The 27591-nt window shown below is 45.6% G+C and overlaps 1 protein-coding gene across 1 annotated transcript in view; it reads left to right on the top strand.

Moving 5' to 3' along the window:
- The window catches only part of gabrb3 (gamma-aminobutyric acid type A receptor subunit beta3), a 319041-nt gene that overhangs the window by 280894 nt on the left and 10556 nt on the right, over window positions 1-27591 (top strand). The window contains exons 7-8 of the mRNA XM_080197604.1: window positions 4122-4274; window positions 12423-12667. Of these exons, the coding sequence (XP_080053730.1) occupies window positions 4122-4274; window positions 12423-12667 (398 nt within the window). The remainder of the gene's footprint in view (window positions 1-4121; window positions 4275-12422; window positions 12668-27591) is intronic.

Below are 27591 nucleotides of genomic sequence, written 5' to 3'. Positions count from 1 at the left end.
GCTGGCAAATGGGTAACTTCATGTGGCAGCCCGACCAATGGAGCCTCAAACCGAGGCGAGGCAACAGTGGGGTGTGGGGGGGGGGGGGACGCGAGGCGCGCTGTTGTCCTGAGAGGAGCCCAGGGAAACCACCTCTCTGGATGGAAAGAAAGCTGCCTTATTTATCTCGGAGCTGCTACTGGCAGCGGCACCGCCGTGTTCAAGAAGCCCCCTCAGTTCAGTGTTTTTCCGGAGCAGTTTGTTCACTGTCTTTTGTGTGACAGTGATGCAACTTCTCACCATGGCAACCGCAGGAGCCATGGCAACCCTCTCCCACCCACGGAAATCGCAGCAGAGATCTGGAATGCCTGACCTGTACTTAGTGGCTTGCTTTGTTTTTCCCTTGGTGGGGGGGGAGGGGGAGAGATAAAAAGAGACAACAGTTTCACTAATTGCCCGTCCCTTTCCCAATCTGACATTGCTTTGTGTAGATGGCTGATGGCAGGCGAATTTTTTAAAAAAAATTGTACCTCCCACTTCACCATTCAGCTCCAGAATGGGCGCGGCCAACACTGCAGTACCCCCGAGGGTTTAATTCCTTCCACAGCCTATTTTTAGCTCACTGGTTCCTGCCTCCAGTATTTAAGCACAGCCTTGAACCCTTTTAAACTAAATGGACTTGCTGTACAGAATATCACAGGGCAGGAAGCTAACACCATGCACTCTAACTACTCCACTGTGTGGAATGAAACCCACAGGAGCCTGGGCACTCAATAGGTCAATATTGGCCATCTCACACCACAACGACCTACATGCATAAGCGTTGCTTCAATTAATTTCCGGGGGTGGAGAATAAAAATCAATTCCGTATCGGAAACATACATTGATGTTATAACTGTGTTAACAGCAGCTATTTAAGTTGGTTCATTGATTATAATGAAAATATCCACGCAGGGGTCTGGTGTCCATCGACCGGAGCTCATTGATGCCTGCACCGCCCGCAATGGAAAATGAACGATTTGCCTCAAACGCTTTGGGCCAATGGGCAACTCGAGCACCAAGTTTTCTCCCCCACGCTTTTACACCCTTGAGCCTTGCTGTCCCGGCTGTTAAACCGGTTCTTACGCCGATTCACTTTGATAAGGAGAAAATTACAGCCCGCGTAACATATTTATCCAGAGGTCATTCGTAACAGGGCGGCACGCTTGGCACAGTGGTTAGCACTACTGCCTCTCATGTGCCAAGGACCCCGGTTCAATTCTGGCCTCGGGTCTCTGTCAGTGTTGAATTTACACATTCTCCCCGTGTCTACGTGGGTTTTCTCCGGGTGTTCCGGTTTCCTCCCACATTCCAAAGATGTGCAGGTTAAATGGATTGGCCATGCTAAATTGCCCCTTAGTGTCCCAGGATGTGCAAGTTTGGTGGATTAGCCATGCCAAATTGCTCCTTCGTATCCCAAGATGTGAAGGTTAGATGGATTGGCCATGTTAAATTGCCCCTTAGTGTCCCAAGATGTGCAGGTTAGATGGATTGGCCATGCTAAATTGCCCCTTAGTGTCCCAAGATGTGCAGGTTAGATGGATTGGCCATGCTAAATTGCCCCTTAGTGTCCCAAGATGTGCAGGTTAGGGGGATTAGTGGGGTAAATACATGGAGTTGTAGGGATAGGGTAAGATGCCCCATCAGAGGGTCAGTGCAGACTCAATGGGCCAGATGGCCTCCTTCTGTACTGTAGGGATTCTAATAAAGAACTTTTGTTGTATCTTTTCTCAGCCAAAGCAACATCTATTTTTCTCATAAACGAGGCACAGTGGGTTAACATTCTCCTATTCCACATTAACACTGCTCACCTAATGCATTATTATACAATCTACTCTGCAGTTGCAATAAATATGTCAGTGGGCTTTACCCCCCGCCACCACATGTAGCTTTAAATCCAGGTTTCCACCAACGGCAGTTTTGCAGCAGATCTATTTGGTGGCTCACCACTCTCAGTTCCAACAGCAACCTCTAGCCATTCTTTTCACTAACCTCACCTACCACCAATATCCCTTCCCAGCTTCGACCAACCTCAGTTCAGTTCAACATAATGCCACCTCTCAGGATCCGTCCTAGCTCCTGTGTGTCTTTGTTCATGAATCGTAGAAAGTTGGTACGCAGGTGCAGCATGTAGCATAGAATTGTGGAATCATAGAAACCCTGCAGAAGAAGGCCATTCAGCCCATCAAGCCTACACTGACAACAACCCCACCCAGGCCCTATCCCTGTAGCCCCACATATTTACCCTGCTAATCCCCCTGACACTAATGGTCAATTTAGCATGGCCAATCCACCTAACCAGCGTGTCTTTTGGAGTGTGGGCAAAAACCAGAGCACCTGGAGGAATCCCACACAGACACGGGGAGAATGTGCAAACTCCGCACAAACATTCACCTAAGAATGGAATTGAATCCTGGTTCCTGGCGCTGCGAGGCAGCAGTGCTAACCATTGTGCCACCCATAAACATTCTGTCGCCCATTACAGTTTATGATGTAATAAAAAATGGCAAATGGGATGTTGGCATTTATTGCAAAAGGACTGGAGTATAAATGTAGAGAAGTGTTGTTGCAATGGTATACGTGTTGTTGAGACCACATCGAGAGTGTTGTTTCCAGTTTTAGTCTCCTTATTTGAGGAAGGATGTGGCAGCATTGGAGGCAGTTCAGAGGAGGTTCACCAGATTGATTCCGGGGATGAGGGGGTTGCTGTATGAGGAGACATTAAACAGGGCTTATACTCGCTGGAGTTTAGAAGGATGAGCGGGGATCTGATTGAGGTATATTAAATACTAAAAGGGATTGATAAACATAGACAAAATGTTTACCCTTGTGGGAGAATTTAGAACTAGAGATTGCGGACATAGGTTGAGAGGTGGGGGATTTAAAACTGGGATGAGGAGGAACTACTTCTCATCGAGGGTGGTGACCTTGTGGAACTCGCTGCCCCATAGCGCGGTGGAGTCTGAATCACTGAATGGTCTCAAGAAGGAGACATATATTTCTAATAAAAAACAGGTTAAGGAGATGTGGGAGCAAGTAGGGAGGTGGGTTTGAGACCAGGGAGAGATCAGCTATGATCTGATTGAATGGCAGAACAGGCTTGAAGGGCTGATTGCCTACTTCTGCTCCTAACTCCTATGTTCCTGGCTGTTACTAAGGAATGCAGGATCAAGAGTAGGCCATTCAGCTCCTCGGATCAGTTCCATGATAATATGCTTCCCTAACAAAAATCTCAGTTTTTTAATAACTTTTAATCAACATTTCCACCCACTTCCCCCAGTCTCAGCAAGAAACAGTTTAAGGGGGGATTTTTTCATGGGAATCGTAGCGGGTGGGCACGCGTAGCATGCAAAGGTCCATTGATCTCGGGCAGGATTTTCTGGTTTTGGGGCGAGAGCGACTGGAAAACCCTGTCCCAAGACTTTCACATCACAACAGGGTGGGGAACCGAAACAAGTGTCTTCTTTTGATTTGATTTGATTTATTATTATTGTATTAGCACACAGTGAAAAGTATTGTTTCTTGCATGCTATAGAGACAAACCATACCATATATAGCAAAGAAAAGGAGAGAGTGCAGAATGTAGTCTAATAACCAAGGTGAAGAGAAAGATCAACTTAATGCAAGGTAGATCCATTCAAAAGTCTGATGGCAGCAGGGAAGAAGCTGTTCTTGAGTCGGTTGGTACGTGACCTCAGACTTTTGTATTTTTTTCCCAACGGAAGAAGATGGAAGAGAGAAGGTCCAGGGTACGTGGGGTCTTTAATTATGCTGGCTGCTTTGCCGAGGCAGCAGGACATGTAAACAGAGTCAATGGATGGGAGGCTGGTTTGAATGATGGACTGGGCTACGTTCAAACCTTTTGTACTTTCTTGTAGTTTTCATCGTGACGGTTCGTCCGGCCTGACAGATTTCTGATGAGGAATTATGGTCAGATTGAGAAATTAAATGCTCATTATATGTAACAAGATTAGATTATTATTTACATGCCAGAGCAGAACTTCAGACACTTCCCGCATCCTTGGAGACTACCCCAGTGAGTGTGGACAGTCTCTGGTCATGCTTCCGATATTAAATGGCACTTTACTCATTTGTGTTCTCAGGTGCGTACCCAAGGCTGTCACTGAGCTTCAGGCTAAAGAGAAATATTGGTTACTTCATCCTTCAAACGTACATGCCATCTATACTGATTACAATTCTTTCCTGGGTGTCATTCTGGATCAATTATGATGCTTCTGCTGCGAGAGTTGCTTTGGGTAAGTGCCAACTATAGAAGAAAATATATATACTTTATATTTAATAAATACCGCGGGCGGGCAGAATGAATTATACTTGATGACACTTCAACATCCAATGTACAGCATAGTAAATGATGGAAGGCTATGAATAAGTCTGTCACTCTTGCGCTAAACTGATAACATTTAAACATAGAATAATTAATATGCAGACCATTGATAGTTGTACCACCTATATCCTGCTCTTTTATATAGATAAATTGCAGTGTATGTGTCTTGCAATTACTACTGAGAGATAGTTCTGCCAGATTTCAACTGATGTTATTCAGAGTAAAGGTCAGGATTCTGACATGAAGCAGACTCAAGGGAGGCTATCAAAGTGAGAATAAACTGAATCCTAATCAATAGCCACAAACTGTCAGCGGGGCAAGGTCTTGAACTCTGAATTCAGATTCGACATACATGGGCCGAAACTCTAGCACCTCGTCCACCCTGGAATCGAAGCGGGCAAAATTCCCAGAACGGAAATCTCTGTTGCCTTCGGGTGGGATTTTACGATCTCGCTTGAGTGAGGCCGTAAAATCCCGCCCATAGGGTCATACACTGGACTTTTACCGTCCCACCCACCACGGGAATCATAGCAGGCAGAACACAGAGTGTGCAAACATCCATTGACATCGGGCGGGATTTCCCAACTTTGGGATGAGCGTGGCAGGAAAACCCGCAGACAGAGTCATAGGATGACATTTTCTTGTCCTGTCGACCACAAGAATTGTAGCAGGTGGGACAGACAATTTGGCCAACCATGGAAAGGTCCTTTGATCTTGGGAGGGACTTCTCGATCTTGGGGTGAGCGCAGCTGGGAAAACCTGCCCTTGGAGTTTGATGGCACAAAAAAGAGGCCCTTTGGTCCATTGTATCCATGCCGACCATTGAGTTATAGAGGCTTACAGCATGGAAACAGGCCCATCGGTCCAGTGCTGCTTACCTGATGAAGTAACGGTGCTCCGAAAGCTCGTGGTACCAAATAAACATGTTGGACTTTAATCTGGTGTTGTGAGACTACTTACAGTACCATCTCCAACAAGAGAGAATCTAAGCATCCCCCCTCCCCTCATTGACATTCAGAGACATTACCATTGCTGAATCCCCGACTATCAACATCCTGGGGATCAGCATTGACCAGAAACTGAATTGGTTACTCATAACAGACACAATGGATACAAGAGCATGGGTGAGAGGCAGGGAATTCTGTGGTGAGTAACTCACCTTCTGACACTCTCCCCCCTGCCCCCAAAGCCTGTTCTCCATCTACAAGGCACAAGTCAGCAGTGTGATAGAATATTTTCCACTTGCCATGATGACTGCAGCTCCAACAACAATCAAGAAGCTCGCTACCACCCAGCACAGAGCAACCCACTTGATTGGCATCCTATCCACTATCTTAAACATTCATTCCCTTCACCAGTGGCATCAATGTGAAAATATACAAAAGGAACTGCAGCTCAAGTCTCTTTCGACAGCATGTTCCAAACTCACAAGCCCTACACTTAGAAGGGCAAGGGCAACAGACACATGGTTACACCAACTGCAACTCCCTTTATGTCACACTCCATCTTGACTTGGAACAATATCCCCTTTTATTGAATTGAATTGATTTATGATTGGCACATAAGTTTATTTATTAGTGTCACAAGTAGGCTTAAATTAATACTGCAGTGAAGTTACTGTGAAAATCCCCTAGACGCCACACTCTGGCGCCTGTTCGGGTACACTGAGGGAGAATTTTAGTATGGCCAATACACCTAACCAGTATGTCTTTCAGACTGTGGAAGGAAACTGGAATACCCGGAGTAAACCCATGCAGATATGAGGAGAGTGTGCAAACTCTACACAGTGACCCAAGCCAGGAATCGAATGCGGGTTCTTGACACTGTGAGACAGCAATGCTAACCACTGTGCCACCATGCTGCCCATGTATTTGGATACAGTGAAATGTATTGTTTCTTGCGAGCTATACAGACAAAGCATACCATTCATTGAGTATGTAGGGGAGAATCATAGAATCCTTACAGTGCAAAAGGAGGCCATTTGGCCCATCTTTGGCATTGCCCAAGGGGTAAAATGCTAGTGCCTAAGGGGACAACTTGGTCAGTCTGCTGGGGGGTGGGTGGCCTGTCGGTGTTGGGACTGCAGGGGAGTAGGGGGGTGGGGTTGGGTTACTGTTTTGTGAGTGATCGGACCTGGGGGGGGGGGGGGGGGGGGAGGCGGAGGGGGGTGTTCAAGATCGCAGTGGTCTGGGAGGGATGGGATTGGGTCTGGGCCTGGGAATGGTCAGGGGGCCAGCAATCAGGCCGTGGAGGGGCAGAGAACTGCTGTTGCAGGGGTCATGGGGCTGGCCAGCAATCAGGAGGTCGACCATGCCGCAGTGACCCGCTCCCTGAAATTTAATGATATTCACAATGGTGTCCTCTGCAGTGCACAGAATGTGGGAGATTCTTCTCTGAACTCCCACTGAAAGAAACAACGTGAATTACTCCAGGTTTCAGACAAATTCAACACTTTTTGGGAGAATTCCATCCCTTGCCTTTATACATGCATTCTTAGATCAATACCATTGGTTCAATGTACAGTATGGTTACATATTTCTAATTCAAATTATCCAAATTATCTTGGAGACTAGGCCAAAGTTTATCCCGCTACCAACATCAATGTCTTAAGATTGTGAAAGGGGACAGTTTCTGCTGTTGTGTTTCCTTTTTGACCATTTTGCCTACTGCCTTATAAATGGCGCTGGAGCATGGCAACTTCTTATAAACTGTGCCCAGCATTCCCTCTAATTCTATCTTTTACTTTTGTTCTATGGTTCTAAAACTACACTCTAGCTATGACTGTAACATTCTGCATTCTCTTCTTTCCTTCTCTATGAATGGTATGCTTTGTCTGTACAGTGTGCAAGAAACAATATTTTTCACAATATACCAATACATTTGACAATAAGGAAATTTGGGTTAGCCTATGAGGAGAGATTGAATAGACTGGGTCTGTACTCATTGGAGTTTAGAAGGCTGAGGGGGGATCTTATAGAGACATATAAGATAATGAAGGGTCTAGATTGGGTAGAGGTAGAGAGATTCTTCCCGCTTAGAAAGGATAGCAGAACTAGAGGGCACGGCCTCAAAATAAGGGGGGGCAGTTTAGATCGGGGTTGAGGAGGAACTTCTTCACTCAAAGGGTGGTGAGTCCCTGGAATTCTCTGCCCATTGAAGTGGTGGAGGCTACCTCGCTGAATATATTTAAGTCACGGGTAGATAGATTTCTGATAGACGAGGGAATTAAGGGTTATGGGGAGAAAGCGGGAAAGTGGAACTGATCCACTTCAGTTCAGCCATGATCTTATTGAATGGCGGGGCAGGCTCGAAGGCCTACTCCTGCTCCTATTTCTTATGTTCTTATGTAATAATAAATCAAATCAAAATCAAAAATGACTGAACCAAGCCACGACTTGCACTCAGAGCTTTGAAGATCTCCCTATGCTGTGAATCATTTCTATCTCCAATATCATTTGATAACTAGCATTGGAGAGGCTGTCGAGAGCTGCCGGTCATGACACTCCATTCCATTTTCCATCACAATATGTGTCCTCTAACCCATCAGTGTCAGCAGCAGATGAGAAATCAAAGGCAAAAACTCACATTCTCCCACTCAGGTGCTGGTATTTCCCTAGGAAATGCACTCTGTCAATATAGAATCATAATCTCATGGAATAGTGCGGCACAATAGGCCATTCGGCCCATTGGATCTGTACTGGCATTTTTAAAGATCCAATTGATTCCATTTACCTGCTTTATTCCCGTATCCCTGCAACCTTTCTCCTACAATTGTTTATTCAATTCCCTTTTGAAGAATGCTATTAAATCTGTACCCCTCCCCTATCCTACCAGGCTGTACATTCCAAATCCGTAACCACTCACCAAGTTCAAACCTTTGTCCTCAAGTTAGAACATAGAACGTAGAACACTACAGCACAAACAGGCCCTTCGGCCCACGAGTTGCACCGATCACATCAACACCTACCAATCCATAGATCTATCTATAACCCCCAATCCCATTAAATCCCATATACTCATCCAGAAGTCTTTTAAAAGACCCCAGCGAGTTCGCCTCCACCACCACTGATGGCAGCCGATTCCATTCACTCACCACCCTCTGAGTGAAAAACTTACCCCTAACATCACTTCTGTACTTGCCTCCCCGCACCTTAAATCTGTGTCCTCTCGTAGCGACCATTTCAACCCTGGGAAATAGCCTCTGAGAATCCACCCTATCTATTCCTCTCAACACTTTATAAACTTCTATCAGGTCACCTCTCAACCTTCGTCTCTCCAGGGAGAAGAGTCCCAGCTCCCTCAACCTAACTTCATAAGGCATGCCTCCCAGTCCAGGCAACATCCTTGTAAATCTCCTCTGTACCCTTTCAATAGCTTCTACGTCCTTCCTATAGTGAGGCGACCAGAACTGCGCACAGTACTCCAAGTGGGGCCTGACAAGGGTCTTATAAAGTTGCAGCATTACCTCCCGATTCCTAAACTCAATCCCTCGATTAACGAAGGCCAGTACACCATACGCCTTCTTGACCACATCCTCCACCTGCGAGGCCAATTTAAGAGTCCTGTGGACCCGGACCCCAAGATCCTTCTGCTTTTCAACACTACTAAGACTCCTGCCCTTGATAGTTTACTCGTTCATCCCATTGGTCCTGCCAAAATGGACGACTACACATTTATCCGCGTTGAAGTCCATCTGCCACTTCTCCGCCCAGTCCTGCATCCTATTTATGTCCTGCTGCAACTTCTGACACCCTTCCAGACCATCCACAACACCACCGACCTTCGTGTCATCAGCGAACTTACTAACCCATCCCTCCACTTCCTCATCTAGGTCATTTATGAAAATGACAAACAGCAAGGGTCCTAGAACAGATCCCTGGGGCACTCCACTGGTGACTGACCTCCATGCAGAAAAAGACCCATCCACAACCACTCTCTGCCTTCTGCAGGCAAGCCAGTTCTGGATCCACATTGTTTCTGATTCTTTTGCGAGTCGCCTTTACTCTGTGCCCACTGTTTATCTAATTTTGAATCTTTGGAAAGAATTCCTCTTTACTCCATCAAAGCGCTCCAAGATTTTGAACATCTCTAACATATCTCTCGTGAGGACAGCACAGTGACACAGTGATTAACACTGTTGCATCACAGCGCCAGGGACTGGGGTTTGATTCCCAGCTTCAGGTCACTGTCTGTGCAGAGTCTGCACGTTCTCCCTGTGTCTGCATGTGTTTCCTACGGTTTCCTCCCACAGTCCAAACGGTGTGCGGGTTAGGTGGATTGGCCATGCTAAATTGCCCCTTAGTGCGAGGGGCATTGGAAATGTAAATATGTGGAATTATGGGGATGGGGCCTGGGTTGGATTGTTCTTGGCACACGTTGGATGGCCTGAATGGCCTCCTTCTGCACTCGGGATTCTTCTGTGATTTCTCAACCTCCTCTGCTCCAAGGAAAACATCCCCAGCTTCTCCAGTCCAATCTCTAATCCCTGGAACCATTCTAGTAAATCTTCACATTCTTCTTGATGTGTAGTGCACAGAATTGAGCACAATATTCCAGCTCTGGCCAAACTAGTGTTGTGTTTAGGTTTAGCATAACATCTTGGCCTTTCTACCCTATAATCTTTGTGTATAAAGCCCAAGATCATGTATGTTTTATTGCCCGCATTATTCTCCTGTCAAAGATTTCTTCCCAAATACGCTCTCTGTTCTTTCACCCCTTTTAAAATTGGACTATTTAGCTTGTATTGTTTCACCTCTATCTTTGTACCAGAATGTATCTCTGCACACTTTTCCTGAATTTCATCTGTCATGTTGCCACTTTTTCCATCAGCCTCTCTTTGTCCTTTTATTTTCCTTATTCTTTCATGTGATGTGGGAGTCGACGGCTTGGCCAGCACTTATTGTCCATCACTAATTGCCTGGAGAAGTTCTTGACTCGCTGCAGTCTAAACGGCATAATTACACTGACATTGCTGTTAGGGAGGGAGTTCCAAGTGTTTGACCCAGCGACAGTGAAGGAATGATGATATATTTCCAAATTGGCAGTGATAGCACAGTGGTTCGCACAGCTGCCTCGCAGCGCCAGGGACCCGTGTTCGATTCCTGGCTTGGGTCACTGTCTGTGTGGAGTCTGCACGTGCTCCCCGTGTCTGCATGGTTTTTCTCCGGATTTCCTCCCACAGTCCGCAAGATATGCTGGTTAGGTGCATTGGCCATGCTAAATTCTTCCTCAGTGTACACAATCAGGCGCTGGAGTGTGACGACTAAAGGATTTTCACAGTCACTTCAGTGCAGTGTTAATATGAATCTACTTGTGACACTAAAAAATAAACATAAACCATAAATCGGGATGATGTGTGGCTTAGAGAGGAACTTCCTGGTGGTGGTGTGCTCACGTGGCAGCTGCCCTGTCCTCTTCCTGGTAGATGTTGCAGGTCTGCAAGACACTGTCAAAGGAGCCTTGTTGAGCTCCTGTAGAGCATTTTGTAGATGACACACTCAGCTGCTGCTTTACCTTGATGGTGGAAAGAGTGAATGCTCAAGGTGGTAGATGTGGTGCCAATCAAGCAAGCTGCTTTGTCCTTGATGGTATTCAACTTCTTGTGTGTTGTTGGAGTTGCACTCACCCAAGTGGGGAGAATTCCATCAAACTCCTGACTCGTGCCTTATAGATAGAGGACAGGTTTTGGGGAGTCAGGAGATGGGTTATTCTCTGCAGAATGCCAAGCCTTGGACCTGCTCTGTTCATTTATCTGGTTAGTCCAGTTAAGTTTCTAGTTGATGTTAGCCTGCAGGCTATTGATAGTGGAGGATTGATAGTGGAGGTAATGCCATTGAATGTCAAGGGCAGGTGGTTGGATTTTGTCATGTTGGATATGGTCATTGACTTGTGTGGTATAAATGTAACCTGCCACTTCTCTACCCAAGTCTGAATGTTGTCCAATTTTTGCTGCATTTGGACATGGTCTACTACAGTACGGTAAGTTGCTCAAAATCTGTGGCCAATCACTGGTCATGTTCAAGCTAGAATAATAGATCGGTTGGTAGGATGACAATTGTCTAAGTGTGGCACAGTGGTTAGCACTGCTACCTCACAGCTCTAGAGACCCAGGTTCAATTCCTGGCTTGGATCACTGTATGTGTGGAGTTTGTATGTTCTCCCCGTATCTGCATGGGTTTCCTTCCACAGTGCAAAGAGCAAAGAACAATGAATAGATTAGGTGTATTGATCATGCTAATTTGCCCCAAGTGTCCCAAGATGCATAGGTTAGAGGGATTAGCAGGGAAAATATGTACAGTTATAGTCCCAGATTAAGTCAACACCTTCTAGATAAGAGGGGTAAAGATGAAGAAGGCTTTTTTGTGTACTGCAGTTGAATTACATCACAAATCCCATCCTTTCTTTCCCCCATTTTGTTGCAACAAACCCAAAGAGGTTTATTCTAAATTTTAAGTTTATTTCTTAGTGTCACAAGTAGGCTGACATTCACACTACAATAAAGTTACTGTAAAACCGCCCCAGTTGCCATACTCCGGTGCCTGTACGGGTACACAGGGAGAATTTAGCATGGGCCAATGCATCTGACTGACATGTTTTTCAGACTGTGGAAGGAAACTGGAGCATCTGAAGGAAGCCCATGCAGACAAAGGGAGAATGTACAGACTCCGCACAGTGACCCAAGCCGGGAATTGAATCCAGGTCCCTGGCGCTGTGAGGCAGCAGTGCTAACCACTGTGCCAATGTACCGTCCATGTAAAAGTAATTTGGAAGTAGTGGAATGCTCATTCTCAGCATCGCAGGTATATGGACTCAAAATGTCAGCCAGAATTTTACCGCCACACCTGCCACGAGAATTGGAGCAGGAGAGCGGCAGACAGTGGAAAGGTCCATTGACGTTGGGTGGGATTTTATAGTTTTGGAACGTGCAAGGCCATAACATCTGACACATTAACTCTATTTCTCTCTCCACAGATATTGCCAGACCCGTTGAGTTTGTTCAGCACTCTCTGTTTTCACTATGACACACAGGTTATTAAACCCTATTTGTAATTCTTTCTAGGAATCACCACTGTGCTGACTATGACAACCATCAACACCCATCTGAGAGAGACCCTTCCAAAGATCCCCTATGTCAAAGCTATCGATTTGTACTTGATGGGCTGTTTTGTGTTTGTTTTCTTGGCCTTACTCGAATACGCTTTTGTCAACTACATCTTCTTTGGGAGAGGTCCACAGATGCAGAAGAAACTGGCAGAGAAAGCAACTAAAGGCAACAACGGTCGACACAAGTACGAGGGCAACAGGGTAAGAAAAATTTATTTCTTTCTGTCACTGTGGGAAGTGCTTCTTTCCTGTACCTTTTTCATTGAGTGTCACCAATGTACCTGGGCAATATACTCAGCCTAAGGACTGACCTCAATCTTCACTGGTCATAGAAAATAGATGGTGGTGGATTACATGCCCTCTACACACCCCACTTCTAACTTTCTTTTTTTCAATTCATTTGTGGGACATGGGCATCGTTGGCTGGTCAACATTTATTGCTCATTCCTGGTCACCCTTGAACTGAGTGGCTTGCAAGGCCATTTCAGAGTGCAGTTGAGAGTCAACCACATTGCTGCGGCTCTGGAATCACATTTAGGTCAGACAAGGACAGCAGATTTCCTTCCGTAAACGACACTAGTGAACCAGATGGATTTATCCAACAATCGACAATGCTTCCCCGATCATCAGCCAATTCCTAATTCGATATATTTTTCATTGAATTCAAATTCCACCATCTGCCATGGCAGGATTCGAACCTGGGTTTCCAGAAGATTAGCTGAATCTAGCGATAATACCACTAGGCCATCGCCTCCCCTTTTGACCTCAATGGGAAGGATAGTTGGACATGTTATATAAACGAGCGACAGATTGGCTGCCAGTGGTTGTGTACCGTGAACAAAAGTCAAATCAACCCTCTATAGAGTTTGACACATGTTGGTGTTTGCCAGGGCAGTGAATAATTTAAGAGAAAATATCATTTAATTAATATAGAATAATGGACCAAATGCCCATTTGTAAAAGTTGTTGCTGAGATAATCAATACCTTTGCAAATGGGCAATATAAATATCCGGTTCAAAATTGGTATGATGGCTAAAGTAAAGACAGATAATTCACAGGGCAAATTCAGGTGATGAATGCCCTTTCGCCTGTTTGATCTCATCCTTACAGCCAACACTTTATTCATTCACAAGATGTCACCATTGCAGACTAGGGCAGCATTTATTACCCATCCTTAATTATCTTTGTGAAGATGATGATGAGCTGCCTTCTTGAACTGCTGTGGTTTGTGTGAGGGGAAGGCAGTGGCATCATGGTATTGCCCCTAGACCATAAGCGAGAGATCCAAGGTAATGCTCTGGGGACCTGGGTTCGAATCCTACCACTGCAGATGATGAAATTTAAATTCAGTAGAAATCTGGAATTAAAAGTCTGATGATGACGATGAAACCATTGTAGATTGTTGTAAGAACCCATCTCTTTCACTAATGTCCTTTAGAGAAGGAAATCTGTTGTCCTTACCTGGTCTGGCCTACATGTGAATCCAGACCCACAGCAATGTGGTTGACTCTCAAATGCTCTGAAATGGAGGGCAATTAGGGATGAACAATAAATGCTGGGTCCAGCCGGCGACATCCATATCCCGCAAAATGAATAAATAAAAAGATGGACGACATTACAGAATACATCACTTTGCTACCTTCCAGCTGTGACCAAACTCCACGTAAAGTAATACTTCCTCACACTTGGCCTACGTTTATCCTTCATGTGCCCTCATTGCCAGCTAGCCTAAAGCTTTGTTTCAGGCCTGAATCTTCTCTACAATCGGATATCAGAGACAGCACGATATCCCCAGTCTCTCCAACCAAGGTTGAAGTGCCCTCACTCATCAAAACATCCCTCAACCTCCTTCACCTGACACTGGGGATCAGCCTGGTTGCCACACTCATGAAGCCACAAGGTTCGTGATGCCTCTTCATGTCAAAGTGAGCAGAACGGTGCACGGGGCTGAAGGGAGCTGTAAGCCTTGCAGCGTGACCACAGCAGATTTAACATCAACCTGTTAAATTTATATAACATTGCCTGACAGTGTTCAGACTGGAAGATGGCCACGGGAGATTAAGTGCACACGCTAGAGTCCATCACTGGGTATTTTCCACATGATCTATGGAAGAGGTGATGTCTGCTGGGACAAATGGTCAGTTCCCTTCTCTTTGCTTTTCATTAAAAAAAAACACCGTGCTCTGTGCCAAAAGCCAGTTTGGCAAGGTAACCAGATGTAAATGTAAACAGGGGATGCGTGGTGGAATTCAGCTGACTAAACAATTGGAGGCAGAAGGAGGCCATTCCCCATGTTGGCTGAGGCTGAATAGGACACTTCTGGTGCTGTCAAAAGCATAGACAGTTGATTATCATTTCTGACTAGAGGGAAAGATCAATAAAGTAGCAGATTGGGATGGCAGGGGGAAGAAAATGAGTGCTGTAAGCCACAATAATTTAAACATGCTGGACTCTCTTCCAGTTTTATCTATTGTCTATGACCCTATTAAGCAGCATTACAAAAAGACCAGCTCCCGACCTGTACCGCCAATGGCTTATCGATGGCATGAAGAAGCAGACATTTATTTATTTATTAGTTCACAAGTAGGCTTACATTAACACTGCAATGAAGTTACTGTGAAAATCCCCTAGTCGCCACACTCCGCCGTCTGTTCAGATACACTGAGGGAGAATCCAGCAGGGCCAATGCACCTAATCAGCACGTCTTTTGGACTGTGGGAGAAAACCAGAGCATCCAGAGGAAACCCACTCAGACGCGGGGAGAACATGCAGATTCCACACAGACGGTGACCCAAGTCAGGAATCGAGCCCAGGTCCCAGGCACTATGAGGCGTTAACCATTGTGCCACTCTGCCACCCATGGCATCACAAAGAGAGTAAACTGGTGTTTGGACCCCAGCAATGCATCGGACTGTTATTTTGATATATAAATGTTATCCTCCACTGGTTTCAGGTGAGAGTGCCTCCCAGCTAAATTCAGGGTCACATGGTTGACGATAGGTAGGCCTCTTGGTGGTAATGTTAGAACAGAGAACATAGAACAATATAGCACAGTGCAGGCTCTTCAGCCCTCAATGTTGTGCCAAGCTTTGTCTGAAACCAAGATCAAGCTATCCCACTCCCTATCATTCTGGGGTGCTCTATGTGCCTATCCAATAACCGCTTGAAAGTTCCTAAAGTGTCCGACTCCACTAACACAGCAGGCAGTCCATTCCACACCCCAACCACTCTCTGAGTAAAGAGCCTACCTTGGACATCCCTCCTATATCTCCCACCATGAACCTTATAGTTATGCTCCCTAGTAACAGCTACATCCACCTGAGGAAATAGTCTCTGAATTGTATTTGACAATCATCATTCCACTGTCACATTGTTCATACCACAAAATGGTGAATCGTCCCCCAGAAGACTGTTGCTGCATTCTGCCTTGGCCACTTGGCTCCAGACTTCATTGCAGCCTTCATCCAGGAAAAAGGGGTGAATTTCAGAGGCTCTGCTGCCTCATAACGCCAGCGGCCCAGGTTCAATTCTGACTCAGGTGACTGTATGAATAGAGCTTGCACATTCTCCCCAAGTCTGCGTGGGTTTCCTCTGGATGCTCCTGTTTCCTCCCACAGTCCAAAAATGTGCAGGTTAAGTTGATTGGACACACTAAATTTCCCCTTAGTATCAGGGGGATTAGTGGATAAAATATATGGAGTCTAGGACAGGGCCCTGGGTGGGATTGTGGCCGGTGCAGGCTCAATGGGCTGAGTGGTCTCCTCCTGCACTGTAGGGATTCCATGACATCAAGGCAGCTATTGACCAAGTGTGGCGTAAAGTAACCCTCACAAAATTGAAGGCACTGGGAATCAGGTCCATTGTTTGGAGTCATACCTAGCACAAAAGTTGATAGTTGGGCCTGTTGGAGGCCAATCATCTCAGCCCCAGGGCATCGGTCCATTGTCTTAGGTCCATCTTCATCATGAGTACTAATCGTGACTCCTCAGGTAGTGAAGCAGTCAGTATCTGCATGCAGCAAGACAACATTCAGGTTTGGGCTGATGAGTGAAAATAAGTAATATTTGTGCTATACAAATATCAGGCAATGACCACCTACAGCAAGAGAGAATTCAGCAATCTACTTTTCCTGAATGAGTGAAGCTCCAGCAACACTGAAGAATCACAACACCACCCAGACACCAACCCGCTTGATCAGCACCCTCTCCACTGCATTCTGATGAATAGTCATGAAATGAAACATTAACTCTGCTTCTCTCTCCATGGGATGCTGTCAGGCCTGCGGTGTATTTCCAGCAGTTGCTGTGTTTGTTTCCTAACTACCACCTTAATCATGCTGTCCTTCACTACTGAGGTGCAGTGGCAGCAATGTGTACCATCTATCAATGCACCGCAGCAACTCACCGACTCTCCTTCGACAGCACTTTCCAAACCCACAGAATCTACTATCTGGAGGGACAAGGAGAGCAGTGGCATGGTAACCACTGCTGCAGGCTCTCCAAGCCACACACCCTCTTGATTTGAATCTATATCATTGTTACTTCGCTGTCTCTGGCTCAAACCTTTGGAACTCCTTCCCTAAAAGCACTGAAGGTGCACCAAGTCCACATAGAGATTTGATTTGATTTGATTTATTATTGTCAAATGTACTAGCATACAGTAAAAATATTGTTTTTTTGTGCGCTATATGGACAATACATACCATTCATAGAGAAAGAAAGGAGAGATTGCAGAATGTAGTATTACAATCATAGTTAGAGTGAAGAGAAAGATCAACTTAATGCAGGGTAGGTCCATTCAAAAGTCTGATGGCAGCAGGGAAGAAGCTGTTCTTGAGTCAGTTGGTGTGTGACCTCAGACTTCTGTATATTTTTCCTGATGGAAGAAGGTGAAAGAGAGAATGTCTGGAGTGCATGGGATCCTTAATTATGCTGGCAGCTTTGCCAAGACAACAGGAGGTGTAGACAGAGTCAAGGATGGGAGGCTGGGCAATTAGGGGCAATAAATGTTGGCCTTGCCAGTGAAGTCTGTTAAAGTCCTTAATACCAACAGGTCCACCTCAAGAACTATTCCACAGCTAGGCGTCATTGAACATGGGTCCTTATTGCAGTCTACTCACTCCACACTCCAGCAGACAACTGCCCTCTCAGGGTGATTCCTGGCCAGCTCATCCCACATCCAGGGTCATATGACCCTTCCCTTAAAGGGGCGATGCTCCAACAGACAAAACAATGCCCACATCCCCATTCAAGAATAAATAAATATACACCATACATCAGTTTGCTCAAAAGACTCAGCTAATCATCAGATCTGTGATTCCTACATTTGTGGCATTGGTTGCATTCACATCTCACACCAGCTGCTGTGCATTGACTTATTCTCATTTTTAGTTTCAATTTGGTGTCATCCATATAAGGTACTTTTTCTGGAAATAATCCTTCTGGAATGCTTACAGAGCAAATGTTGGGAATGCAGGGATGTAAATGAATCTTGGACTGGGGTGGAATTTAATTGGCAATATCACAGGGACAAGAAACGGAATTATGAGAGATGAGTAGAAATGAGAGAAAGTGTTCTGATTTGATTTAATGTACTATTGTCCCATGTATTGGAATACAATGAAAAGTATTGATTCTTGTGTGCCATACAGACAAAGCATACCATTTATAGAGTACATAGTGAGAAAGGGTGCAGAATGTAGTGTTACAGTAACAGCTAGGGTGTGAGAAAGGTCAGCTTAATATAAGGTGGGTCCATTCAAAAGCCTGATGACAGCAGGAAAGAAGCTATTCTTGAGTTGATTGAAGGTGGAAGGGAGTATGTCCAGGATGTGTGGGGTTCTTGATTATGCTGGCTGCTTTTCCGAGACAGCGGGAAGTGTAGGCAGAGTCAATGGATGGGAAGCTGGTTTGCATGATTGGCTTTACTCACAACCCTTTGTAGTTTCTTATGGCCTTGGACAGAGCAGGAGCCATACCAAGCTGTGATTCAACCGATGGCGCATCTGTCAAAATTGGTGAGTCGTACCGGACATGCTGAATTTCCTTAGCCTCCTGAGAAAGTAAAGGTGTTGGTGGGCTCTCTTAACTATAGCTGGCGTGAAGGGACTAGGACAGGCTGTTGGTGATCTAGACACATAGAAACTACGGAGCTCACAACCATTCCCTCTTTATTCCATTGGTGGGAGGGATGAGAACAAGAGGATTTAAGGTGAATGGCGGACGAACCAAATGCGACGTGAGAAAAACATTTTCTACACGACGTGTGGTTAGGGTTTGGAAAGCATTGCCTGAGGGGTGGAGGAAGGCTCAACTGTGACTTTCGAAAGGGAATTGGATAAGCAGCTGAAGAGAGAGAAAAAATAATCGCAAGGCTACAGGGAAAACGTGGGGGAGTGGAACTAGCTGAGTTGTTCTTGTAGAGAACTGACAGGAATATGATGGGCCGAATGGCATCCTTCTGTGCTGTGACCATTCTATCATCTAATCTGTGTTCTGTAAACTTTGGAAGACAAAATAGGGCAAGTTCTCCTTGAAAAATAATGGTAAATTCATGTCATATGCTGTTATGAATGCACAGGCAACCACCAAGTTCAGGGAAAAGAGACAATACTAACCAATCAGTATACACCCCTCCACCAATCATCTCACATAAAGAGTGGCTCACCAACATCATTATTGTTTTATTTAAGAACTTACTGGATTTGTATGTAAATTGCCCATTACAAAGTTAGGACTCTGACTTAACAGAGAAAGTATCCATTTAGTGATGTGATGATTGTGAATGAAATAGCAATCAACCTCTCTGGCCTAGAAGGGAAACAGTTTACCCTCTGATACAAGAGTAAAGCATAGTAAATAAAACCAGATATGCTGGAAACAGTCAGCACGCCCACCAGCTTTCATGGAGAGAGAAACAGGGGTGAGTCCATCAGGTCAGTGACCCTTCATCAGGACTGGCAGTGTTCAGAAATCTAACCACTTGCTAAGACAAGCAGGGAGAAGGAAAGGTGGGAAATGGCCAAGAGGACAGATCTGTGATAGGACAGAAGGCAGGAGTCATCAAATGACAGAAGAAAATAATGGAAGAAAGGAAGGGCGGTATGATGGCACAGTGGTTAGCACTGCTGCCTCTCAGTGCCAAGGACCCGGGTTCAATTCCGGTCTCAGGTCACTGTTTGTGTGGAGTTTGCACATTCACCATGTGTCTGCGTGGGTTTCCTCTGGGTGCTTCAGTCTCATAGAACATAGAACATTACAGCGCAGAACAGGCCCTTCGGCCCACGATGTTGCGCCGACCAGTTAAAACAATGACCCACTAACCTAAACCAATCCCTTTTCGTCCATAAACCTATCCACGGATCTCTTAAACGCCCCCAATCTAGGCGCATTTACAACCGCAGCAGGCAGGGCATTCCAATCCCTCACCACCCTCTGGGTAAAGAACCTACCCCTGATATCCGTCCTATAACTACCCCCCCCTTAATTTAAAGCCATGCCCCCTCATGCTAGCTTTCTCCATCCGAGGAAAAAGGCTATCACTGTCCACCCTATCTAAACCTCTAATCATCTTATATGTTTCCTCCCACATTCCAAAGATGCGCGGGTTAGGTGCATTGACCATGCTCAATCGCCCTTTCATTTCAGGGGGATTAGCAGGGCAAATAGGTGGGGTTACGGGGATGGGGCCAGGATGAGATTGTTGTCAGTGCAGGCTCGATGGGCCGAATGTCCTGCTTCTGCACTGTCGTGATGCCAAGATTCTAAACAATGATAGAAGCCAAAACGAGATAGTAAAGATTTAGGAAAGATGTGTCTGAAAGAGGTGTAAATGGAATTAGTGCCATCCAAAGATGGGAGAAGAGGCATTATGATTTGAAATTGTTAAACTCAGCATTGGTTCTGAAAGTTGCAAAGGTGCTGTCCCTCGAACTGACGCTGATTTTCAGTGTAACAGTGTAGGAGAGTAGAGAGAGAGGTGAGAATAAAAATGAATTAAGGGTAGCAAACAAATTGAACAGTTCAAAACATCCCTGAATTTATTACATTTTGGAAATTGTGTTTGCTTTTGTTTTCTTATTTTTCATTCTGTTTTCCTTGTTGAACCATCCTTTCCCCTTCAGTTTCTGCTCTGTTGACCCTCAAATTCACCCAGGCTCTCTCTTGCTCCTCTGTCCCTTTTTTATTCTTAAGCCCCATTGGTTCCATCGCTGATAGATGCCCCATTATCCATGCCACATGCACGTTCACACTTCCTACAAGTTACCGGGCAAATTATGAAATCAAACTGCAGGGTGCAGAGAAAGCTCAAACTGTAACAGTGCATACCACGAATGGTCCTGTTGCTGCAGAACTTGGCCCTGTGCTCCACAATGAGGGATTATGAGGTGATCTATCAATATATGCTTTATAAGACTCCCAGGGCCAGAATTTCAGTTGTGCTGCGTCACCTGTAGTGATGCTGTGGGGACATGGCTCCACTGAGATCATCATCTGAGTTATCTGCAATGAAACACATCTGTGACCTTGCCCTTGAGGAGCTGGCAAAAGTAGCAACACAGGTAGCCAAGGTTATTAAGAAGGCATATGCCATGCTTGCCTTCTTCTGCCAAGGCATTGAATTGGGAAATCATGTTGCAGGTAGATAAAACCTTGGTTAAGCCGTATTTGGAATATTACATGCAGTTTGAGTAGCTGCACTATCAGAAGGAGATTTTGGAGAGAGTGCAAAGAAGGTTCACCAGGATGTTGCCTGGTCTCGAGGATGTTGGCTGTGAGGAGGGGTCGAATAAACTAGGATTGTTTTCTTAGTGGAATGACGGAGGCTGAGGGGAGACTTGATAGGGGTCTATAAAATTATGAGAAGCATTGACAGGGTGGGTACTCAGAGGCTTTTTCCCCAGGGTGGAAGTGTCAATTACAAGGGGGCATGATTCAAGGTGAGAAGGGGAACGTTTAGGGGAGATGGGCGGGGGAAGTTTTTCACACAGAGAGCGGTGGGTGCCTGGAATGCGCTGCCAGAGGAGGTGGTGGAAGATTAGCAGCATTTAAGAGGTATCTGGATGGGTACATGAATAGGGAGGAATAGAGGGATATGGACCAAGTAAGGGCAGAAGTTTTTTCAGTTTAGTTAGGGCATCATGATCGGCATGGGCTTGGAGGGCCAAAGGGCCTATTCCTCTGTTGTACTGTTCTTTGTTCTAAAACTGTCTTTTACCCTGGACTTCTGCAACATGCTCATTGTCCACACGAGTCTTCCAACTGGCCCCAACTCTGTGTTGGCTTCTAAGGTATCTGCAGTGCTATTATCTCAGCTGGTGACATGACCTCGCCATCAGTACTTTGCTGTCGCTCTCTCACCCTCTACGGGTTTCAGGAGGTACATCGTGCCACCAGTATCCTGGTGCCTGTTCAGAATTGCACCCACTTGGCTGAAACCAGGGCACGCTGAAAGTCTATGAAGCAGTGTCATGCAGCCTAAACGACTGATACCACACCCGTAAAGTACAGAGTTAACTCTAATGCTAGCTGCTGAGTATGTGTCTGAGGAGCTCACTGACAATAGATGACTGAGAAGTGTCTCACAGAGTAGCTTCAGCTATGTCTGGCTTAACCTTTGCAAATAATTAGTTTGTAATTAATTGTATTTTCAGCAAAAGATCATTGCCTCCAGCAAGTTCTCTTCTGGAATAAGAAGCTAACAAATCTGGAGATAAATTCACAATGACAGAACACTAGGCTCACAAATTTGGCTAATGCGAGCCCTGGCAAGTAATTTATGTGGCCCAGATCAGGCATTAGGCTGAAGGTGGGCCTCACAATAACATTCCTTAAAGGGCCAGGCACCCATATAAGGCAATCTTTTTGACAATTCTTTTCTGCTGCAAAGTATCTAGATGTACTTGGGTTTGTTTCTGGAGGTCTATTTTATTTAGTTTCTGGCTTTGCCAGGGAGTGTTGCTGTTCCCTCATTGAAATAGAACATAGAACAGTACAGCACAGTACAGACCCTTCAGCTCTAGATGTTGTGCCGAGCTGTGTCCAAACCCAAGACCAAGCTGTCCCATTCCCTATCATTCTGGTGTTCTCCATGTGCCTATCCAATAACTGCTTGAAAGTTCCTAAAGCATCCAACTCCAATCATAGCAGGCAGTGTATTCTGCACCCCAACCACTCTCTGAGTAAAGAATCTATCTCGGACATCCCTCCTATATCCCCCACCATGAATCTTAAAGTTATGCCCCCTAGTAAAAGCTACATCCACCTGAGAAAATAGTCTCTGCACGTCCACTCTATCTATCCCCTTCATCATCTTATAAACCTCTATTAAGTCACCTCTCATCCTCCTCCACTCTAAAGAGCCCCAGCTCCCTCAACCTTTCCTCATAAGACCTACCCTCCTCCAATGCTTCCACATCCTTCTTATAGTGAGGTGACCAGAACTACACACAATATTCCAAATGGAGGAGGCATCAGTGCCCTGTCCTCACAAAGGCTACAACAGATGCGGGGGCGGGGAGTGTGGGGGCAGAGGGCTGAGGTAGTATTGCCTCTGGATCTTCATCGCAGCAGGAAGATGGAGCAAAGGGGCTAGAGAAGGGAAGCATTCCATTCTGCCCCATGCCAACATGGAGCCAGACCCTTCCGTGCTCCTTGAAAGAGGCAGAGGGTTAGTTAGCAGACCAGCAATGCACCCAACATCTTAGTGAACATGCCTACTCAGTGCTTTCCAGTAAGCAGCCCCATTGAGGTCATCATCTTCTTGATTTGATCTGATTTATTATTGTCACATGTATTAGTATACAGTGAAAAGTATTGTTCCTGGTGCGCTATACAGACAGAGCATGCCATTCATAGAGAAGGAAACGAGCGTGCAGAATGTAGTGTTACAGTCATATCTAGGGTGTAGAGAAAGATCAACTTAATACGAGGTGGGTCCATTCAAAAGTATGTTTGGAAGAAGCTGTTCTTGAGTCAGTTGATACATGACCTCAGACTTTTGTATCTTTTACCCAACGGAAGAAGGTGGAAGAGAAAATGTCCGGGGTGGGTGGGGTCCTTAATTATGCTGGCTACTTTGTCAAGGCAGTGGGAAGTTATCAGAGTTACTTGCAGTAGAAGATATCTGTGACCTCGCCCTCAGGGAGCTCCTTTCTCCTTGAGCTTCTGCAACACATTCGTTGTCCACATGAATCATTCAACTGACCCCAACCCTACGCTGGCATCTAAGGTATCTGCAGTACCATTATCTGAGCTAGGGATGGCGCCTCGTCATCAGTATTTTGCTCTCATCTTTCTCACCCTCCATGGGCTGTTCTGGTTGCAGAGGTGACAATTTTTGATACTTGAAAACCAGAAATCAGAAGATTGGGGTGAGGAAAGTTTCGTGTGGTTTAAAGCAAGAGGTCCATGGTCACATCATCAGAAGGTTGGTGAAGATGGTGGTGTATTGGGAATTGAGAAGGAGCACGAGGCAGGAGCTAAACCATCACCCTCAATGTTCTCAGGGTTGTTGAATACCTCAAGACCATGTTACAACCAGCCCCATGAAGTCAACAGTAACCTCTTCCAGAGAATTTTGGAGAATCTAGGAGTATCCATGTCTCTCACAGGATCTGCTTTGCTTTTTTCTATTGTTGTCCTGCAAGAGAGAGAACAGCATGATTGTGTTTCACTGTGTCGGAGTAACATGCCTGTCACACTGAAGGTGTGTGTAGGCAGCACAAGGTTAGTGTGAGGCTGACAGTAGAGGTATATATGTGAAAGAGGAGTAAATGATCTGAATATTAGCTATGAGTGCTGAGTGCCAGGGAATGGTGTTGGGTGATGCGTTGGGCAGTGTGAGAGATTGAGGCAGTGGTGAGTAGATGTCAAGTTAGGATACATCTATTACCCGCCAGAGGTCGTCAGACTATTTGTGGCATTCCTGACTCCAGCAGTTGATATCCCTGGTCCCCTGCCCAACACCTTTCTGAGCATGGTCCTTGAGAAACCCCTGTTCTCCATCTCCCCTCCCCCTGGCAGAATCAAAGCATCTCCCCTCCTGCCTGCTGCTGAGGCCTCCAGCACTACATCTGTAATCCTGGAACCCTCTCCCTGCCCTCGTATTCACTTCCCTATCATTTAAATTGTGGCAATACTTTTCAGTGCAGCCTTCCATTAAGAAGGACAGCCTGCAGTTAAGAAAAGTATGCAGGGGCGTCACGGTGGCACAGTGGTTAGCACCGCAGCCTGGCAGCGCCAGGGAGCTGGGTTCAGTTCCGGCCTCGGATCATTGTCTGTGTGAGGTTTGCACGATTATCATTAGAACAGGTCTTCTGATGCCAAAAGCAGTGATTATTGAGACATCAACTGCTCTTGCTCCTTAGAACCCATTGAAACTCCTGAACCATGCACGTGTGAGTCAATGACCCAGGACGTTTAAACTTCCGAGGGACTGATTTACGCTGGCTGGGACACTATGATAATATTTCTCTCACTGACATTGGTGTCGGGAATTTGGTTTAGACACTCACAATTTATCCAGATGTTTGGCCCAGTATTGTTCCACTGTTTAATTTCTGGTTTAAATCAGAGATTAACAGTGAAACACAGCTTACAAACCTCAACCTGAAGAGAAAATGCTGGAAAATCTCAGCAGGTCTGGCAGCATCTATAAGGAGAGAAAAGAGCTGACGTTTCAAGTCTGGATGATCCTTTGTCAAAGTAAAAAGGCGTGGAAAGCAGGAAATATTGAACCTGCAGAGTGAGAGAATGAAAGATGAGTCATCGTCACAGAAACAAGGAGGAAAGCTGCTAAATGGCAGTCCTTAGAGAGAATAGAAGGTGTGACTGGCCAAACGGCAGAGAAGCTGAAATCAGAGAGTAAACGGTGACAGATGAAGGTGTGGGGAGAAGGGTGAGATGAGTTGGAGAGACAAAAAGGGGGAAGCAAAGGGGGAGAAAAGGTAAGGAAAGGGGGGATAAAATAGGGGGAAAGAGTGGGGAGGAAGAAAAATAAAAAGAGACAATAAAGAAATGAAAGGGAGAGAACAATTAAAAATTAAATGAAATGAAAACAAAAGGGTTGAGATGGGGTAGAGCAAATCATCTGAAGTTGTTGAATTTGATGTTGAGACTGGAAGGCTGTAAAGTGCCCAGCCGGAAAATGAGGTGCTGTTCCTCCAGTTTGCTTTGAGCTTCACTGGAAAATTGCAGCAGGCCAAGGACAGACATGTGGGCAAGGATCGTGTGTTAAAATGGCAAGCAACCAGGTCAAGATCCTGATTGTGCAGAAACCTAAGGTGCTCAGCAAAGTGATCACCCAGTCTACGGTTGGTCTCTCTAATATAGAGGAGACCAGGTTGGGAGCAGCGAATGCAATATACCAAACTGAAAGAGGTGCAAGTGAAACACCGGGACTGGTATTTTGGACTTTGGATGGTGAACATAGAAGAGGTAAAGGGACAGGTGTTACCCCTTCTGTGACTGCATGGGAAGGTGCCATGGGTGATGGAAGAGGTGTTGGGTATAGTGGAGGAGTGGACTAGGTTATCCCAGAGGGAACGGTCTCTGCGGAATGCTGACAGAGGGAGTAAAGGAAAGATGTGTCAGTTGGTGGCATCATCCGGGAGTTGGTGAAAATGGCAGAGGATTATGCTTTGCATGCAGAGACTGGTGGGTGAAATGTGAGAACTAGGGAGACTCTATAATTGTTCTGGGAGGGAGTGGAGGGGGCACTAGCTAGCACTGCTCCAGGGACTTGCATTCAATTCCCGACTTGGGTCACCGTCTGTGTGGGATTTGCAACATGTCCGTGTGGGTTTCCCTTGGGTGTTCTGGTTTCCTCCCACAGTCCAAAGACATGCAGGTTAGGTGCATTGGACCATGCTCAATCGCCCCTTAGCGTCCCTGGATGCGTAGGTTAGAGGGATTAACAGGGTAAATATGTGCTGTTTTGGGGATAGGTCCTCAGGTGGGATGGTGGTCAGTGCAGACTTGATGGGCCGAATGGTCTCCGCCTGCACTGGAGGGATTCTATGATCCTTTCTATGAAGGCAGTGTAACAGATAGGACTCGAGCAGTAATTGAACCGTCAGCTTTCATCTAACATTGCAGCTTTCACTTGCAATCTGCAGGCTTCCCTTGATTGCACAGCAGTTCAGGCAGGATTTCCAACTCAGTGTGCTGGCTTGCAACGCAATCAAAGTACTATTGCTGTGAGCTGGTACCAGCAGGACAAGTGCATTTTGAGAGTCATTAGTAATACTGAGGATTGCTTGCTCTCTTTTGTGATCATTGCTATCCCACCACTTGATACAAAATCCCACTCAGACCCTCGTGTGATTGAGATGAATGAACTCCAGAAAAAAAATCTGAAGATAATTTTCTCTTTCTGGGTCATTAATCTCTTAAGTGTTATTTCCCTAAGGGCTTCAATAAATATTACACTGTGAAATATTAAATATAATACATCGCAGATTATTTAAAAGATACCATTAAGAGAGAAATGCTTTCATTTTTAATGTGGTATTCATAAAGCTCTTTGGAACCAGGGCTGAATTAATGAACTGGTAATTATTTCTTTTTCCCTGGAGTTTGGGAGACAGTAGTGACATAATTATCAGCCAATTCATTGTGCTCAGAAGATGGTGGATTATTTTCTTGAACAAGTAGTGCTCTCATGATGGTGTCCAGGCAGGAAGTTGTAGAATATGGTCAGAGCAGTACCCCATTCATGACTTTAAACATACCCCCTCAGCCTCCGACACACAGTGGCAGCCAGACAGACCATCAATATGATGCACTGCAGAAACTCACTAATGACCACTTCCAAACCCACAACCATTGTCGCCAAGAAGGACAAGGGCAGCAGGTGCAAAGGCACACCCAACCTATAAGTTCCCCTCCAAGCCACGTGCCATCTTGCCTTCACTGTCGCTGGGTGAAAATGTTTTGAACACTCGAGTGTTAACAGTGGTTAGCACTGCTGCCTCACCGTGTCAGGGACCCCAGTTTGATGCCCACCTTGGATGACTGTGTGGAATTTGTACATTCTTCTCATGTTTGCATGGGTTTGCTCTGGGTGCTTCGGTTTCCTCTCACACTCCAAAGACATGCTGGTTAGGTTGATTGGCCATGGTAAA

Source organism: Carcharhinus amblyrhynchos, chromosome 10 (assembly GCF_965287045.1).
Source record: "Carcharhinus amblyrhynchos chromosome 10, sCarAmb.v2.hapA, whole genome shotgun sequence".
NCBI lineage: Eukaryota > Metazoa > Chordata > Chondrichthyes > Carcharhiniformes > Carcharhinidae > Carcharhinus > Carcharhinus amblyrhynchos.
This window is presented reverse-complemented; position numbering and strand designations above follow the sequence as displayed.